The sequence below is a fragment of the Mus caroli genome, chromosome 6 (genome assembly GCF_900094665.2).
Source record: "Mus caroli chromosome 6, CAROLI_EIJ_v1.1, whole genome shotgun sequence".
NCBI classification, from domain to species: Eukaryota; Metazoa; Chordata; class Mammalia; order Rodentia; family Muridae; genus Mus; species Mus caroli.
In genome coordinates, this window is record NC_034575.1 from 140,481,431 (window position 1) to 140,497,882 (window position 16,452).

The 16,452-nt window shown below is 41.6% G+C and overlaps 1 protein-coding gene across 6 annotated transcripts in view; it reads right to left on the minus strand.

The window, feature by feature from the left end:
- Abcc9 (ATP binding cassette subfamily C member 9) overlaps window positions 1–16,452 on the minus strand; it is a 110,404-nt gene that overhangs the window by 52,506 nt on the left and 41,446 nt on the right. For 5 of the 6 annotated variants that reach the window (XM_021164328.2, XM_029478465.1, XM_029478463.1 and 2 more), the window contains exons 16-22: window positions 14,146–14,250; window positions 12,300–12,372; window positions 8,664–8,769; window positions 4,223–4,261; window positions 2,467–2,568; window positions 2,082–2,166; window positions 484–564 (exon numbers count right to left, since the gene is read on the minus strand). In XM_021164328.2, the coding sequence (XP_021019987.1) occupies window positions 484–564; window positions 2,082–2,166; window positions 2,467–2,568; window positions 4,223–4,261; window positions 8,664–8,769; window positions 12,300–12,372; window positions 14,146–14,250 (591 nt within the window). The remainder of the gene's footprint in view (window positions 1–483; window positions 565–2,081; window positions 2,167–2,466; window positions 2,569–4,222; window positions 4,262–8,663; window positions 8,770–12,299; window positions 12,373–14,145; window positions 14,251–16,452) is intronic. The other variant, XM_029478467.1, reaches the window with a different exon arrangement.

Genomic DNA, 16,452 nt, shown 5'->3' on the forward strand with positions numbered 1-16,452 from the left:
CTATATAAAGAATGGGAATGTTAGAGTTCCGTGGAGAGTGTAAATGTGTCCCTCCCCTGTAACATTGTTCATCTTTATTTGTAAATATGCTCATAGAGGCTTTAAACTTTAATTCCCCTGTATCTCTTGAAACTTCAAAATACAAGTTGATTTTAGAGTTTCCTGCTGAATTTGAATGCATTTGAGATAGAAGCAGAATAGTGATAGATTGGAATTCTTTCAGGTTACTCCTGCTAAGATTAACATAGGGGATGGATATGTCCATTGTAGGCTGAGTCTCCCATAGCAGTCTTATTGTAATTTCCTGAACCCCAACCTGGATCTACCAACTTTCCGTCTGTGAGCGTTCAACTCACTCTGCACTCTGCAATTCCACAAACGGAGCCAGCTTTCTTTCGGTTATCCAACCAGGCATTGTAAAGATCAATTTGTACAGACGGGAAAAAAATAAATATTAAATAAAATTAAAGTTCATATTCTTACCAAAAAGACGATGTTGGTGTTTTGGTAGAGTGCCCGTGCCACGCAGATTCTCTGCCTCTGACCCCCACTCAGGTTGATGCCCTGGAAAGGAAACAAGAGAAACACCCATTGTCACCAGCAAGAAGGGGCCTGGTGGTGATGACTACCTAGAAAATACAAGCATCTTTAAACTTTTTCAGCAACACTAGTGATCCTAATGTGAATGCTGGGTGTACGTCTGTAATTCCTGACTTCCTTTCACACTGACGAAAAGCTTTGCCATACAAGAGCACTAATAACCAACACTCTTAGCAAGTGCCAAGGACAAGCAATTTCAATTTTATTTATTTATTTACTATTTGCATTTTCTGTACTTTGACATATAGACCTCTTTCCATAGATTTAAATTTTATTTTTAATTATGTGTGCACATGTGTTCCTGTGTGCGCCTATGTGCACATGAGTGTAAGATGCCTGTGGTCAGAAGGAGTCATACGGCTTAGAGTTGGAGTTACAGGAGGGTGTAAGCTACATTATCTGGGTGGTCAGACCGAACTTGGGTCTCCTGTAAGTGCAGCAAATGTTCTCATCTGCTGAGCCATCTCTCCAGCTCTCAACGCACACCTCTGCAATTTGTATTATAAGTTATGCCAAATACATGCCATGATAATATTCCTTCATAGTCAAACACTAATGATAATTAATAATTGGCATTCACTTAGCACCTAGTATGTACCAAGCTTGTGTATGTGGCTTTTTTTTTTTTTACGGCTCTCTGTTCTTTATTCCTCGGAGCTTAGTAGATCAGGATTGCTCTCATTTTGCACATGCGGAAGCTACGCCTCAGAGACATGAAGCATGTCTTGAACAAGGCATGACGCTGCATCAGGACATGGTGGATAAGAAGGTAACCAATCATGGACAGCTGAAACGGACTGAGTGTGGGAAACTTTCTCAGTTCTTAGCCCATCGTTTCCTCAGCAGTACTGTACAGAGGACAACATCACCCTTGACACAATTTGTTATTACAGTAGATAACACGCACTAGCTCTTGGCTTTGCACAGCTTTGGACCTATAAGGGTTTCGATTTTTGTTAGTCATTACTGTGGTAAAGATGGCAGATCTAAATGCTTTCAGCTGTTCAGGATAGCTATCGCGTGATGTCAGCATGGAAATAAGGGGTGTGTAAAAGATAAACTATATGTTCACAAAATAAGTAGGTGTTGATGAGACTGAAAGAAATTGTCAGGAGCAATCTGAGTTTCCAAAGTAATTCAAGTCAGCAGGACCAGTAGGCAAGAGTATGCTTGGTCGATGCTGGCAGCGATGGTTCATTCTTCCCAACCCCCACCCGCCCCCACCAGCCCTGAGTGGCTAGCACAGTCACTAGCCCTGAGTGGCTAGCACAGTGTGACACACACAGTAGTATCTCAAGGGGTACATAAGGGAGGGATGGTGGTGTCAGAGGATGCCTGCCCTTATATTTTGGCATTTGTCACTGGGAGAACACGGAGTTCCTAAGCCCTCAGACTTCATTATGTTCTTCTGAGGATTAAAGACAAGCAGAAAACACTTCTCAGTTTGTGTGCATTGCTTAGTTTGACTATACACAGCTCACCCTCTCTCCGATTTCAGTTTGGTCTCCAAATGGTAGCAAATCAATGTCTGGCTGAAGAGAGCAGGCATCGGTGACAGCCTTGTACCTTTGGGAGAAATGGGATTCAGTGTCTTCTAGAATACAGATGTTCCCCCAAGTGTGTTATACACTCTGACCATAGTCACTCCCTTCCCTTGCTCTCTGCCCACTCCCCTCTTCTGTGTCCTTTTCCTGATCCTTTCCTCCCTCTGTTCCCTTCCCTCGCCTCCCTTCCCTTCCTCCCCCTTCTCACCCTCTTCTTCCCCCATTTAGTTTTGGGGCATCACCCCTCAATAAGTGAATTGGCTCCAAATTCATGGCTCACACATGGTTGTTTCAGTTGTAAAATCTATACATGCAAAGTTACCTCTGTCTGTTGAAAGGACTTCCAAACGTGATATTTTCCTCAACTGTGGCATTTAGGAGCCAAGGCTTCTGGGCAGCGTAAGCCACAGAATACCTGCTTCTGCTGTAAAGAGGACACACACAACCCGGATTACACAAAGGGCTGTGCTGAGTATTTCTGTATAACTAAGGAAAATGAGGCCTGAGAGGAAAGACACAGAGAAGACAACTAGAGAAGAAGGCAGAGCCACCATCCTTAGGACACGATTACTAAATAAGCCACTTCAATTATGGGGATCTGGATCTGATTAAAATGTCATGTGATAAGAAAAATTTGATTCTTCTGCGCTGAAGTGTTCAATGCTATAAACTGCTAAAAGAAAATTTCTTTTCTAAATTAAGATTAAAGGGTTATTAATAATTCACTCTCCTTGGTAGCCACAGATGTTTTGGTTTGTATTAAATTCACTTTATATAATAGTGGATTTTTTTATGGTGACCTTCAAGAGACGTGAATTGAAACTAGAATTAGAGCATCCGTTTGTGGCTTAGTCACATAGATATATTTTAAAGTCATAGGTAACGTATAAATATTTCAAAATGAAGAATGATATCTAGAGGAGTCTGCATCAATGTTAAAATAACATTTAAGTTCCATATTTCAAACATACAAAATATTTTTAAGGAGAGGAGTTGGGGGACGGGTGACCACGATCACAATAGGTTGTATAAAATTCTCAAATAACTAAGAAATGTCTTTAAGAGAAAGACACAAAGTAAAAAGTGATAAATTCCTTGACTCGTTTCTACTTCTTGAGCTTATGGATGTTATCAGATGCTTGTACTTAGACTTTAATTGGCAGTCATTTCAGAGTTCATGTGAGCTGAAGAACCAGGAGATGATGCGACCAGGCTGGGGAAGGGAGTGGATGAGCTTCAAAGTCAGATTTTCCATGGTTAGTTCATGATGTGTCAGTGATGATGAGATGATGGGATTGTAGTTAACAGAAAAGGAAGGTTAGCGGGGAAGAATTGAGAAAAGCTAAATGGTCACTGGGAAGCAGGGTATGTTGGGGCTTCAGAGGACATTAGAGTCTAGTGTGACAGTCATCTTTTAGATCACTACAGACACAGGAAAGCAGTGGTCCCCAAGTCTGGCGTGTCTGCCTGCCCTTCCCCTTACTCTGGGGACTGTCTTTGGATGCTGGGGATCTAACCCAGAGCTTCATTGAGATTTGGGCTTGAGTTTGGTTTGGCTTTGTTTCCTTTTGTTTTGTTAAAGCGTGGGCTCTCCCTTTCAGGGTTCTATCAAATAACATTGGAGGCTCAATTAATGCATGTTTTTATTTAATGAGTTCTCAAACTCCTTTACTAAATACAGTTTGATTTTTCAGCCAAACTAGAAAGGCATGAAATCCATTAAAACAGAAACAGTTGACACAATTTGTTTGCCAAATTAAATTTTTTTCTTTTCTTTTTTTCTTCTTCTGTCTTAGCTGAGACAGACTCTCACTGCAGCCTGGACTATCTGGAGCTCACTGTAGAAAGAAGAATGGCTTAGAAAGAAAGCCTATTCTCCTGCCTCAGGGTTTACAAACTGGATTGCAGGCATAAGCTTGACAAATTAATCCTTTTGTGAGCCACTGCTCTTGTAAATATTGTAGGCATGTTAAAAATGACTGCACACCATCACAATGAAGAGGGAAACTGGAGTGAGAGATTAAAGACTAAGGGAGGAAGTTATTCTTAGTAAACTCGGGTGAAAATGGAAATAATACCTTCGGGTTGCTTCAAAAGAAGGCTCAGATTCATTTACACTGTAAGTACGGCAAACAATGCTCATTAATGATGACAGGTAGCCACAGTGGACGTGTATGCAAACCAGGTATGCAATAAACATTCACCAGAAACACTCTTTCAATGTATTTCAAAGACAAACCACATAAGTAATTTTCTTCTTTCCTGTCTTCCTTGGTGGGGGCAGGAAATATGCCATCACTAAGCTTCCAGAGGATAGCAAGCCCGGACAGCTCCCACACAAGCTTCTGCTTCGTGTCACAGCTTGAACCCTATGTCCCGTTCTGCTCTGGAAACTTGAATCATTTCCCTAAAACACAGTTGCCTGCAGGTCTGTATTTCCTACTTCTCCCTATCATTAAATTTTTATTTTAATCTATTTAAATTTCTCATCCACTACCCTGAGAAAGGATCAGAAGAAATTCGTTGAGAATGTGAACATGGAAGACACTCAAAGCCCAGGTGTCTCACTCCCAGGATCATGTGAGAAATCTAGACATGCAACAGGTTCAAACTAAAACATCCGGACACAACGATGAAGTGGTGAGATCCATGGCAAAGTGGGATTGGACTAATTGCATGTAGTTATCCCTCCAATGTGACAGGAAAAAAGCATTGATGATCAATATTTTGTATTTGAATTTTGAAGCATTTAGGTTCCCCTGAAGTATATTATTTTGAAAGCTCTAGATTCAATAGCTTTACACAATTGATCTAATCCAAAAATAGCTATTTTACTTCAGGCAGTGTCCTATGCTTGTGTGTGTGTGTGTGTGTGTGTGTGTGTGTGTGTGTGTGTGTGTGTGTGTGAAAATGTATGTAATTACGTCCTCTAGTAATAAATTTGTCTTCGAACTGTTAAGAGTAAATTCCACAATTACACATTGCTAATGACATGCTAGCATGTTTAATGGAAGGAAAGAGCCATAATACCACTAAATACAAGACGAATAAAATAACAAACTAAAAAGTCCCTCAATAATTATCCCCCGATTTAAGTAACTAATAAACAGCAAGTACAAAAATATTCATTTCCCAGTTTTAGGTAGCAAGACATCTGACCTTAATGTTCTAGTAGTAACATTACTTAGGTCATCTGTGGAAGAAAAAGCACACGTGTTGGAGGTTAATGGTCCCGTTTGTATTCATCTGCATGGAAATGTCCATCACACAACTAATTGTGTCATCCCACAAGGAGATCTTGGAAACCACCAACTTATCCAAATAATGGTTGAATACATTCCTGCTATGTTCAATATCAATCAAAGTATTTATTGGAGCTGGAGAGATAACTCATTGGGTAAAGTCCTGGTAGCCAAGCCTGACAGACCTGAGTTCAAGCCCTGAGAGCCATGTGGTAGAAGGACAGAAGGAGGAGGTTAGAGACAACGGACGCAGGAGGGAAGTGCTTGTGATGGGGGGAAAACAGAGATTTTAGCATCAACTGCCTTCAGTTTGAGATACCTAGGGAATTTCCAAATGACCTTGGCCATGAAACAGAACTCAAAGCCCGAGGGAGGTCCAGAAAGCAAATAAAGACTTTGGAATGATTTCCTGTACTGACAAATGTGTTAGATAACAAAGTCCCAGTTTCCATTCCCTTATTACTTACCAAAAAAAAATCAGTAAATGATTCTGACAATCCTCATTTGTTTACAAGAGGACGAAAGACCAGGAGCAGAGAATGGAAACTGAAGTGTTGGGAAGATGTATGCTGAGATGGGTACTTCTGTAAATACAGAAGCAGAGGACAGAGAAAGCGGAATCCTGAATGTGAACAGACTAACTAAGGAAAAGAAATCTATGGCTGACTGGATGGTTGGATGGTTGGTTGGATGGTTGGTTAGTTAGTTTATTGGTTGGTTGGTTGGTTGGTTGGCTCAGTGGCTAACTGGCTGGCTGGTTAGCTGGTTGGTTAGTTGGTTGGTTGGATTAGGCTGCTTCTCAGACAAGGTCTCATTATACATCCCAGGCTAGCCTCAATGTCATGCTCCTTCTTCCTGATCATCCTGGGACATGGCACCACTGACATGAGCTACTGTGCCTTACTACATTCATAAGAGGAGAGACAGACCACAAGTTTTACTAGAAACTAAACAAGAAGGTCATCTGAGTATGGAAAATATGAGTACAGTATCAAGTGACCAGGAGGCAGAGTGAGGTAATGCCTAAAGGATGCCCAGTGCCTTTAAGGATGTCATGCTTTAAAATTAAATACCTTATGAGTTTGTATGTGGACATGTGCATGCCACGGTCTAAACTGTGTAAAAGTACATTCAAGGGTTACTGTCCAAACCTTAGCTTCATTCTTGACTTCTTTATCACCATTTTCCATCAATATACATTCTTTTTACAGAATAAGATGGAACATCCATGGTCTATACGCTTTGGAATGCAAAGAAACAACAAAATGTATCTTCACATTGCCATGTTGTTAATTTATTTTAAAAATTATAATAATCACAGAAGGTGATGCCCAGGATCAGATCGACTCAACCAGAGTGCCAGCCCAGAAGATCAGCATTCTGTGGAGGTGTGAGGAGACCTCGGGATTTCCCTCACCACCTCATATCCTCCCCATTTTTTTGATAAATCAATGTTAAATGAGAGCCAAGTAATTTGATGATGAGGGCACTGTCATATCATGTGACTTAGTCCAGTAGGATCTGCTTCTTCATTCAGAACAGAGGGTGAAAGTCGGAGGACAAACACCGCTTAGTATCTGACTGCAGTGATCAACACCAAACCGAGGGACAGTTCTATCCTGAGCTGTCCTCTGAGTGTGAGTGAACATGGCCACTGCCTTCTGATTTATCCAAGGCAGATAAAGCAGATGCCAAACTTTTCTGAGCTTTCTTTTCTTGCCAGTGATACTGCAAGCAAGAGTTCTAGGTCAAATTTCGCAGCCAAACCATTCTTTCTCATAATGCGTATTTCAAGCGCAGTGTATACTAAAGGACCCAGAAACAATATTTCCCCCAGAGAAACCTGGGTACATGAACAGCCGGCTGCACTATATGGGATGCATTCAAAACTGAGCCCTTGAGAGGGAGACTTCTCAACTTTGGTGCCACTGATGCACACAGCAGGAGGATGCTTGGTTTTAGGGCTTGACCATGCAGCTCAGACTGCTCAGCAGACACCTCTGACCTCTAGCAACCAGAAAACCAACAGCATAGTTCCCAAGTGTGCCTCCTGCCACTGCTATGCTCACCAGGGAAGAATCACAACTAGACATGAACTCCTAGACAGAACTCTTATTCATTTGACAAATGTTACAACCATTCCTTCATATACTGCCTAGGAGGACTCAACTAGGTAGGCCAAACTAACTTAACCTAGTTTGGTCTTCAGTACTCAGTTCTGTAGTAGAATAGCCCCACATCACTTCATTAGGCAATGTGTTTTAAAGACCCCCCCCCTGCCTCCGTTCCCTGAATGAGTGACCTCTCTTAGTGTCAGCTGAGGTGTTTGCCCCTTACAAACCCTTCTTTTAGCACTTGAAGAGCACCAGGCTAGGTGCCTTCCTCTTCACGCCTTCTAAGCAGCACATGAGTGCATTTTCTTGAAACCTTTAGTGAGTGGTTTACATTAGATGTGGAGAGAAATTGTTGATTTTCAGCCCCTTACAAAGACTTTAGACAGATCATTTGATATTGGTTTCCCGAACACCGAACCCTTGTTGATCTGTTTACATTTAAGCTTTATAAATAGTGTGAATTTTCCATAACTTATTTTATGGCAGAATGAATTTTGAGTGTCCCCCGTTTACATTTAAAGCTGTGTCTTCACCACCTCACCTTTCACCTTAGCACTATTTTATACAACCATAAACCATCACAGCGGATTATTTTATAACTTTCTGACATTTGAGGTTTCTATTGGGTTTTGGTATTTCTCCGACTTATGTTTTTATGCCACACATATTTTAGAGATTCTTGGTTTGTGATATGGAGAATTATTGTGGTCGTCTCTTGAAGGTTTGTAGCTGTGTGGAGAAACAAATTTAAAACACTTTCCTACATAGTGCCAACTGTCAACTTGCCTAGAGTCCCCTGAGAAAGGAATTCTCTCAATTAAAAGATTATCTAGATCAGACTGATCTATGGGCATGTCTGTGGAAGACTGTCTTCATTGTTAATTATTAGAGGTAGACCCAACCCACTGTGGGTGGCACCTTCTCCTGAGCATGTAGCTCTGGGCTGTATAGGAGAGCTAGCTAAGTGTGAGCTAGGTGAACCAGCAAGCAGCATTCCTCTGTGGTTTCTGCTACAAGTTCCTCCTTGATTTCTCCCCTGACTTCCCTCACTGGTGGGTAGCAACTCAGACATGTAAGCCAAACCAGCCCTTCCCTCCCTCCCCTAGTTGCTTCTGCTGAGCATTTATCACAACAGGAGAGGAAAACAGAACGAACACACTTACTTGTTCCAGTAAACTTTTCCTTCCAGGGTCTGCATCTCACCAAGGATGGCAAGGAGAAGAGATGATTTTCCACAACCCACTTGGCCTACAATCATGGTGAGCTGACCTAAAGACACAAAGCAGGGGACAGGAAGAATTCACTTAGCTACACCAAACCAAAACTCAGCCCTGGGGGCACCCTGGGAACACAGACAGCTGGGAAGGTTGGTACAAGCTCAAGGCCAGCCTGGTCTACATCGAATGTTCTGGGACATCAGAAACCACATAGCAAGATGCTGTCTCAAGCACTAAAAGCAAAACAAAAAAAGAAAAGAAATCACCGAAATAAATAACAACATAAGTTAAAAAAAAAAAACTAGATGCAATTTGTACACATTTAGACAGGTCTAATGTTTTGATCCCTAGACCTGTTTGATTTCAAGCAGTGAAGTAAATATACCAACCCTGTCTTTTTGCAAAAGAAAAAGTAAAACATATGGGTCTTGACTTATTATTTTAACTTTTCTTGAAGAAGATCATGTGTGGCCTAGGCTATTCTCAGACTTGCTATAAATTTCTGATGCTTCTGCCAACTGGGCTGCACTGCAGAGTCTTGCTTCATTGCTTTGTAAATGGAAAATTTCTCATCTAACTAAAGAATGAAAGAAGTAACTTCTTAAACCATCCTCATTAGTTTTAACTTTCACCATTAAATTCACACAATAAAAGGTCAATTATGGCAAACATTGGTAGCTGGGATGAAAGTGATTTGTGTTGTCATTAGGACTCTACGTTCCCGCATTGACCTCCAGGTGTGATAGAAAATGCTCAAGCTACTGACTGTTACACCAGGTTGAGTGAATATTTTTATTCAGTTATTCAATCATTTTAAATAAAATTATTGTGATCATCCCTACATATCTTGGTTTGTTTGTTTTTTTTTAGGTGCTATTATAAATGCTATTGTTTTTTTAATTTCCCTCTTGGTTTGTTTGCTGTTAGCACATCAAAATACAGAAATAAGGTTTAAGTAAGGGAAAAGAGCTTCACTCTAAAAACTACAGAACAGCATGCATGTCAGATGCATGTCAGAGATCAGAGTGGTAAATGGAAATGCACGTTAGGGTTATGTGTTTGGTAAGCTGACACTATTAAATGTTCACACTTCCCAACATAATCTACAGATTGAATGTAACCTTCCTCAACATCCTATGATAAAATGTATTACTAAGAACACATTACAGAGCCTCACTGTTCTCTGTGGTAGTGACACTTCGGGCAATGACAGAATGAAAGAGAGAACCCAGAACTAAACCCTCATGTATAGTTACCTAATCCGCCATACAAGTTTTAAGACCCCATGGTAGGGAAGGAACAGGTGACGACATGCAAACTGAATGTCCACCTGGGAAAGAGTGGGATTCATTCGACTGCTAGGGTCCACAGCGCCCCAAAGCCATCTCACAGTGACATAAAGACCTAACAGACTGGAAACTTCAAAACCCTTGAAGGTAGTACAGGAGAAGACATTCTTCATATTGATCTTGGCAACAAATTTTGCATTTTAAATGGAAACAAAGTTCAATTTTAAAAAAAACAGCAAGATGGGAATACTTCAGCATATCAACAGCACAGCAAAAAAAAAAAAGAGGAACAGAGGAAAAATGGCATAAAACACTCACAAACCTTCTATCTGATAAACTATTAATCCTCCAAACATGCAAGAATTCCATACAACTCAATAGCAGAAAAATAGAACATGAGCATTGAGTATGAAATCAGTATGAAGGTGACTCAAATATTCCAACCAGAGTTACCACATGGTCGATTAAAATTATCTCTGAGCATCTGCGCAAAACAACTAAAATTCAGAGAGAAAAAGATGCTTCTGCTCCCATAGTCACTGAAGCATGTGACAGGAACAATCCAATGTCCGCTGATGGTAAGAGAACAGGCAGCAGGCATGGAAGGCTCATGTATGAAAGAAAGAAATCCTACTGTTTTCAATAGAGATGTACCTTGAGGGATTACGCTAAGTAGCACAGACCAAGAAGAGAAAATGCTACAAGAGTGTATTATTGTGAGTTACAATACTCAAACACATAGAAACAGAAATAGGGAAGGCTGTGGCTGTGGATAGAGGATGTTTGTGGGGAGGGGGGGTTGCTGCTTAGTGGATAAAACATTTCCAAGATGCTTTGACGCCTGCGCAACAGAGTATCTATATTTACTTCCGTATCTGGCAGGATAGTTCACAGTATGCACTTCCCACAAAAATGTATAAACTAAAAAAACTGATAAATTAAAAGAAACTTTTAAAAATGGCTGTATCTTAAGAGCTACTGCTAGGCTGGACCCAAACTCTTGAAGGAGACAGAAAGACTATAGTAGACATAGGTGCTGGACATCTTCAAGGATCTGTGTTCTAGGCACAATGGGGTAGTGTTATATAGGAACCCACAGGGGTTATAACAGCATGCACACAATCTGCACAAAATGCAAGCTTGACAGAAGTCCACGCAATGGGTGGGGAGGTGGACATGAAATCGCACGAGCTGCTGGGGGGCTGGTGACATTTAACTGCTGGGAGAGGAGGTGTCAGATGTATTTACTGGTGTGACCCCTGGTACACCAACCAGGGCAGGTCCCTCTCCCAAAGTAGTGGAACAACAGACACCACTGTATTTGCTGAGTTTAAAAATAGAAATTATTTCCCTAACTCAGTTAGGAGAATAAGCACGTGGGGGTGGGGGTGGGAAATGGAGGTGAAAATGGTCAAAGTATAAAATCCTGAAAAGAATTAATAAAAATATTATTGTAAAGAAATTCAAACTGAATTACTAAATAGATACAGTTGCCATAGACTAGTTGCATCTCAATAAAACTGTAAGGTAAGAAAATTAATAGGCAAGTAAAATAATCAGATGGGTGATCCTGGAGTACTTGCAAATACCATCAGTATTTTTCAGGGCCTTAGATGTTTTCACAAATAGCCTTTCTTCAAGGTTGCTCTTAAACACGAGAAACCGACAGCCCCAATTTCTTAAGTATCACAAATCACCAAGTGAATGGGAAATAACTTGTCCAAAGACACACATTTTTAATGACAGCACCGTTTTATAATTTTTCGTTTCCAGTGATACAGTTGCCTTATGAGGAACCTGTTGTATATTAGTAATATAAACTTCGGGTTACATCTTTAGAAACTCCTGTAATGGGGCAGGAGAGATGGGGTTACAGAGACCAGAGTTCAGAACACCAGAGACCAGTAAGTGCCAGATGGGCTTGTAATCAGCCCTGGGAGATGGAGACTGGGCATTCCCAGAGGAAGCTGGCAAGCCAGACTAATCATATCACTGAGCTCTGAGTTTAACTGAGACCCTAGTTCACTGAATAAAGTGGAAGATAGACTGAGAAAGATTCCAGGCCTCAACCTCAGGCCTCCACATACATACAACATTCGCCCCCTCCCCCAGACACACAGACACAAACATGCAATGATGCATCATTGCACACACACACACACACACACACACACACACACACACACACACACAAGATATGGACACTAAATAAGCATAAATAAAGCTTTTTTCATTGTTTGTTATACTGAATTATCTTGGTAGAACACAGCAATGCTTAAGTCATGAGCCTTACCTGTTGGGATTCGAATGTCAATATTGGACAATGTAGCTAAACCAGTGCCCCATGAGAAGTATCCATTTGTCACCTAGAAAGTAAGAACACGGGAGCTCAGTGAGACACATGGCACTAGCAAATAACCAGAGGGCAGCTCCTTTCAGAAGTTTAAAACTGTAACACAGAATACAGCCTAGTGATAGAGCCTAAGTTCTAGGTGTTTGGTGAGGTGGATGTGAGGCTGGAGAGATGGCTCAGCAGTCCAGTGTTGGCTGTTCTCTCTGACAGCTTCTGCGCTCAGTTCCCAGCATCTACACCAGGTGCCTCCCAACCAGCTGTAACCTCAGCTCAGGAAGGATGTCCTCTTCTAGCCTCTGCCAACACACACACACACACACACACATGCACACACACACACACACGGAACACATAAACTCACTTAGGCACATACACATAAAAATAACAATGCATACAACATACATCTTTCTTAATAAAAAAAAAGGGAATTCTATTTACTTCTCACATACCAGACATTGAATAGCCACCCTTAAACAAGTATGCACACTTCTCACAGGCCAGACATTGACCCCACTGCCGTGGACTGGCCTGGAAAGTGCAGGGGACCTGGATAAGGAGACTTCCAAAAGGGGAACATTCTAGGACCCTGGTCCTCTGATGGCCAGCTCTGTTCCAGAGCCTGCTTGCCTTTGGCTTCTCCCTGGGATTTGTCCCAGCCATCCATCCATCTACAGCTGTACTCCCAAGGCCGCCACTTCTACTTGAGTTCTACTTAAACACAAGAGGCTGCAAAAAGTATAAAATAAAACTCTGAAATTGTATGAGGTGCACCAGGGACCAGGAGAAGCTGATGGAGCCATACAGTACCCATATTCGTGTTGGTACCAATTTCCTTGCAGATGAAACATTCTGTCCTGCAGGAAGCTTGTCAAGGCTCAAGAACTCCACAATGGAGACCCCCTTAAGGTTTAATCAATAAGCAATGCCCAAGTATCAAGAAGTATCTGAAATGCTCAAGATTCACAATGCCTATTGATCCCTCACAATGTATAATCAGTAAAGGCTGAGGAGGAAACTCCCTGACCTGTCAAGCTCCCTATAATTTATGCAGAGAGGTCCTGAGTTCCAGCTCTCCTGAGCTATCACCCATTCTGGGATGGATGTAGCTGTTTGGAGTCATCCATGTTCCTACAGATAACCCCTCACCCACATTCCTGTAAGCAACTTCAATAGACTCATTGGTTCACCATGTTGTACTTTAATGGTATCGTTATGTTAGTTTCCTATCTGTAGTGAGCACACATTTGTTCAGACCCTCCTAGAAATAGCATCATGGAACAACTATTTTCCTTTAAAAAAATAGATCTATAATACTGGTATTTTCTGTGGATTGGTTTATGTGTGAGAGCAGATTTAATGGTAGTTTCTGGTGGATTTCTGGTAGAAAGAAATGTTCTTTTCTGGGTACCAAGTATAAGGATGAAACAGAACCAGGTTCAAGAAGTGAAGGAAAGAATGATAAACTCAGCTGGGTGGTGGCAGTTCATGGTTTAATCCCAGCACTCAGGAGGCAGAGGCAGAGGCATCTGTGAGTTTGAGGCCAGCCTGGTCTACAGAGTGAGTTTCAGGACAGCCAGAGAAACTTTGTCTCAAAGGAAAAAACAAAAACCAAAAACAGAAACAAAAACAAAAGGAAGATAAACTCACCTGAGTACACTTTAAAGACTGTCAAGGCTGTGGTCACAGCAAAGAGACTCAAGATCCACATTTGGACACGTTTGCAGGCCTCAGCCTACAGAGTAACATACACGCTCCCAGTCAAATAAGAACCTAAGAGATGGCTAACCTTTATGGCAATGTCTTCTGTCTCAGTGGGCCGGAGGCGCCGTGCTTGTTCGTAGTTGTCCAGGTGGTACCTTCCAGGCTGCTTCCTGTTTATTGGTTTTGATTGCTGGGTTCCAAATAGAAGAGGGCAGAAGTTGAGCCATTATAAAAACATTGACATTTTACCAAACGTTCGCCGGTATTGCTATTTCACTTCAAGTCCAAGAAAAACAAACAAAGAGAATGTCAAATTTTAGTCTGTTCTAGGCTTCTCCACCAGAGCAAGTAGTGAAAGATGTCGAGCTGAAAATTTAAAGCTAACTAATGGACGTCTTGGGAAAATGAAAAGATGAAGATGTAAATGGTGGTGGGGAGGGTGTTGATTGCTGGTACTTGCGGGCTTCAGCTCAGCCCAGAAAACCTGAGCCCCTGCCTCAGAGAATAGGCAGAGAGTGAGAGAGGACACACATGCCTTCACCAAGCACCTCTGTATACATAGGCTTGTCACCAACCTCACCACTCACACACACACACACACACACACACACAGAGAGAGAGAGAGAGAGAGAGAGAGAGAGAGAGAGAGAGAGGCAGGCACACGCCTTCATACATATGCGTCTACATACACACACACAAATACTAGAGAGACAGCTCAGTGGTTAAGAATGCTGGCTGTTCTTCCAGAGGCCCTGGGTTCCTCGCACCCACATGGAGGTTACAACTGACTGTAACCCCAGCCCTCTTCTGGCCTATGTGGGCACTGCACATACATGCTACACAGACATGCATGCAAGCAAAACACCTAGACACTCAAAAAGGATTTTTAAAAAAAATTTAGAATAAAAAAACTCAAAAATTGTCTATATACTTAGCAGTAAATTACTTCCTTTAAAATAATTATCTGTCTCATTTAAATACCCTGTAGAGGCGAGTAAGGTTAAATTGTAACCATTTAAAACTGTTAATTTAACAAGAAAAGCAAGTGATTCTAGAAGTATGAAACTGTTAAAAAAATATTTTTGTCTATAATTTCAAGTTTAACATGTTTTTAAAATATCACTTTTGTAAGAACTAGCAATGTCTGAAAATAATCCAGATGAGGTACTGCCTTTCCAACTCCCATTAACTGATATCCCCCCCCCCAAAAAATATCAACCATCAAACAGAGCATTACCAAGGCCTCATGCAAGAAACACAGCCCAAAATCTCAGTAAGCAAGCTGACAGAAAAGACCCAGCCGAGGCTAGTCCAGCTGGGAAACACTGTGCACACATACATATCTGGCATGAAAGGATGAGGAGTTGTGTGTGTGTGTGCGGTGATGAGATGCTAAGTCAGTTGTCTGCCCTCCCCTCAGCCCTCACAGAGAATCCTGGAAACAGTGCATGAAATATTCTCAAATTACCACAACTCTTTAGGGTGGATCTCTCTTGCACACAGAGTAGATCTGTACTTATATTCTAGCATTCTTGTCTTCTGGGGTCCTGACTACTGTACTAGTGTCACCCCAGAGGCTCCGAAGAGTGACTTCATGCTCTTCATGAAACCAGGGCAATGTTAGGAAGACGCGTGTGTTGACAGAGACTTGAGTCACAGCTCCAGCGATGTAATCTGAAGACCCTTTGGCTCTGGAACAAAACCAATTCTCTGTGGTGGTTCTACAGCCAAAACCACTCAACTCTAAGCTCTCACAGGACAGATAGCATCCCAAGTGCTCTCAAGGAGGAGTTTCCACTGGTATTGTTTCAAGCACACGGCATTTTAAAAAGCTTGTCATTTGTGGTTTGGGCTGTCCACACTGATGAATGACCCTGGAAGACACCAGAAGTCCAGACTGGATTCAATAACTGAAGATATTGGACATGACTGAAGGAGATTCCTTTTTTCTTCCAAAAATCTTTTTGCAGCATAATTTTACTCTCCGCCCTCATCGCATACAGAAAATAACTCTTCAGATACCTCCAACTGCATGAACCTGACCTCTGCTTTCTTCGAGGTCGTCTTGCTCTGCTCACTCTGCCTCCCTGGAAGATGGTCTACTGTGTTCTCTGAGAGATGGAAGATCATCAAAAGCATGAGGGGCTGGTTATAATCAAAGATTTGACTTTCTTTTTCTTTAAAAATATAAGCATTCTTGAATGCAATTTTAAAGGTTTGATTTTTATTTGTGCATACATGTATGCGTGTGTGAGTGTGTGCATTCGTGTGTTTGTGCATGCATGTGTTCAGCTGTGTGTGTGTGTGCCCACAGAGGTAGAAGGGGAGAGAAGGAGGGAGGGAGGGAGGGAGGGAGAGAGAGAGAGAGAGAGAGAGAGAGAGAGAGAGAGAG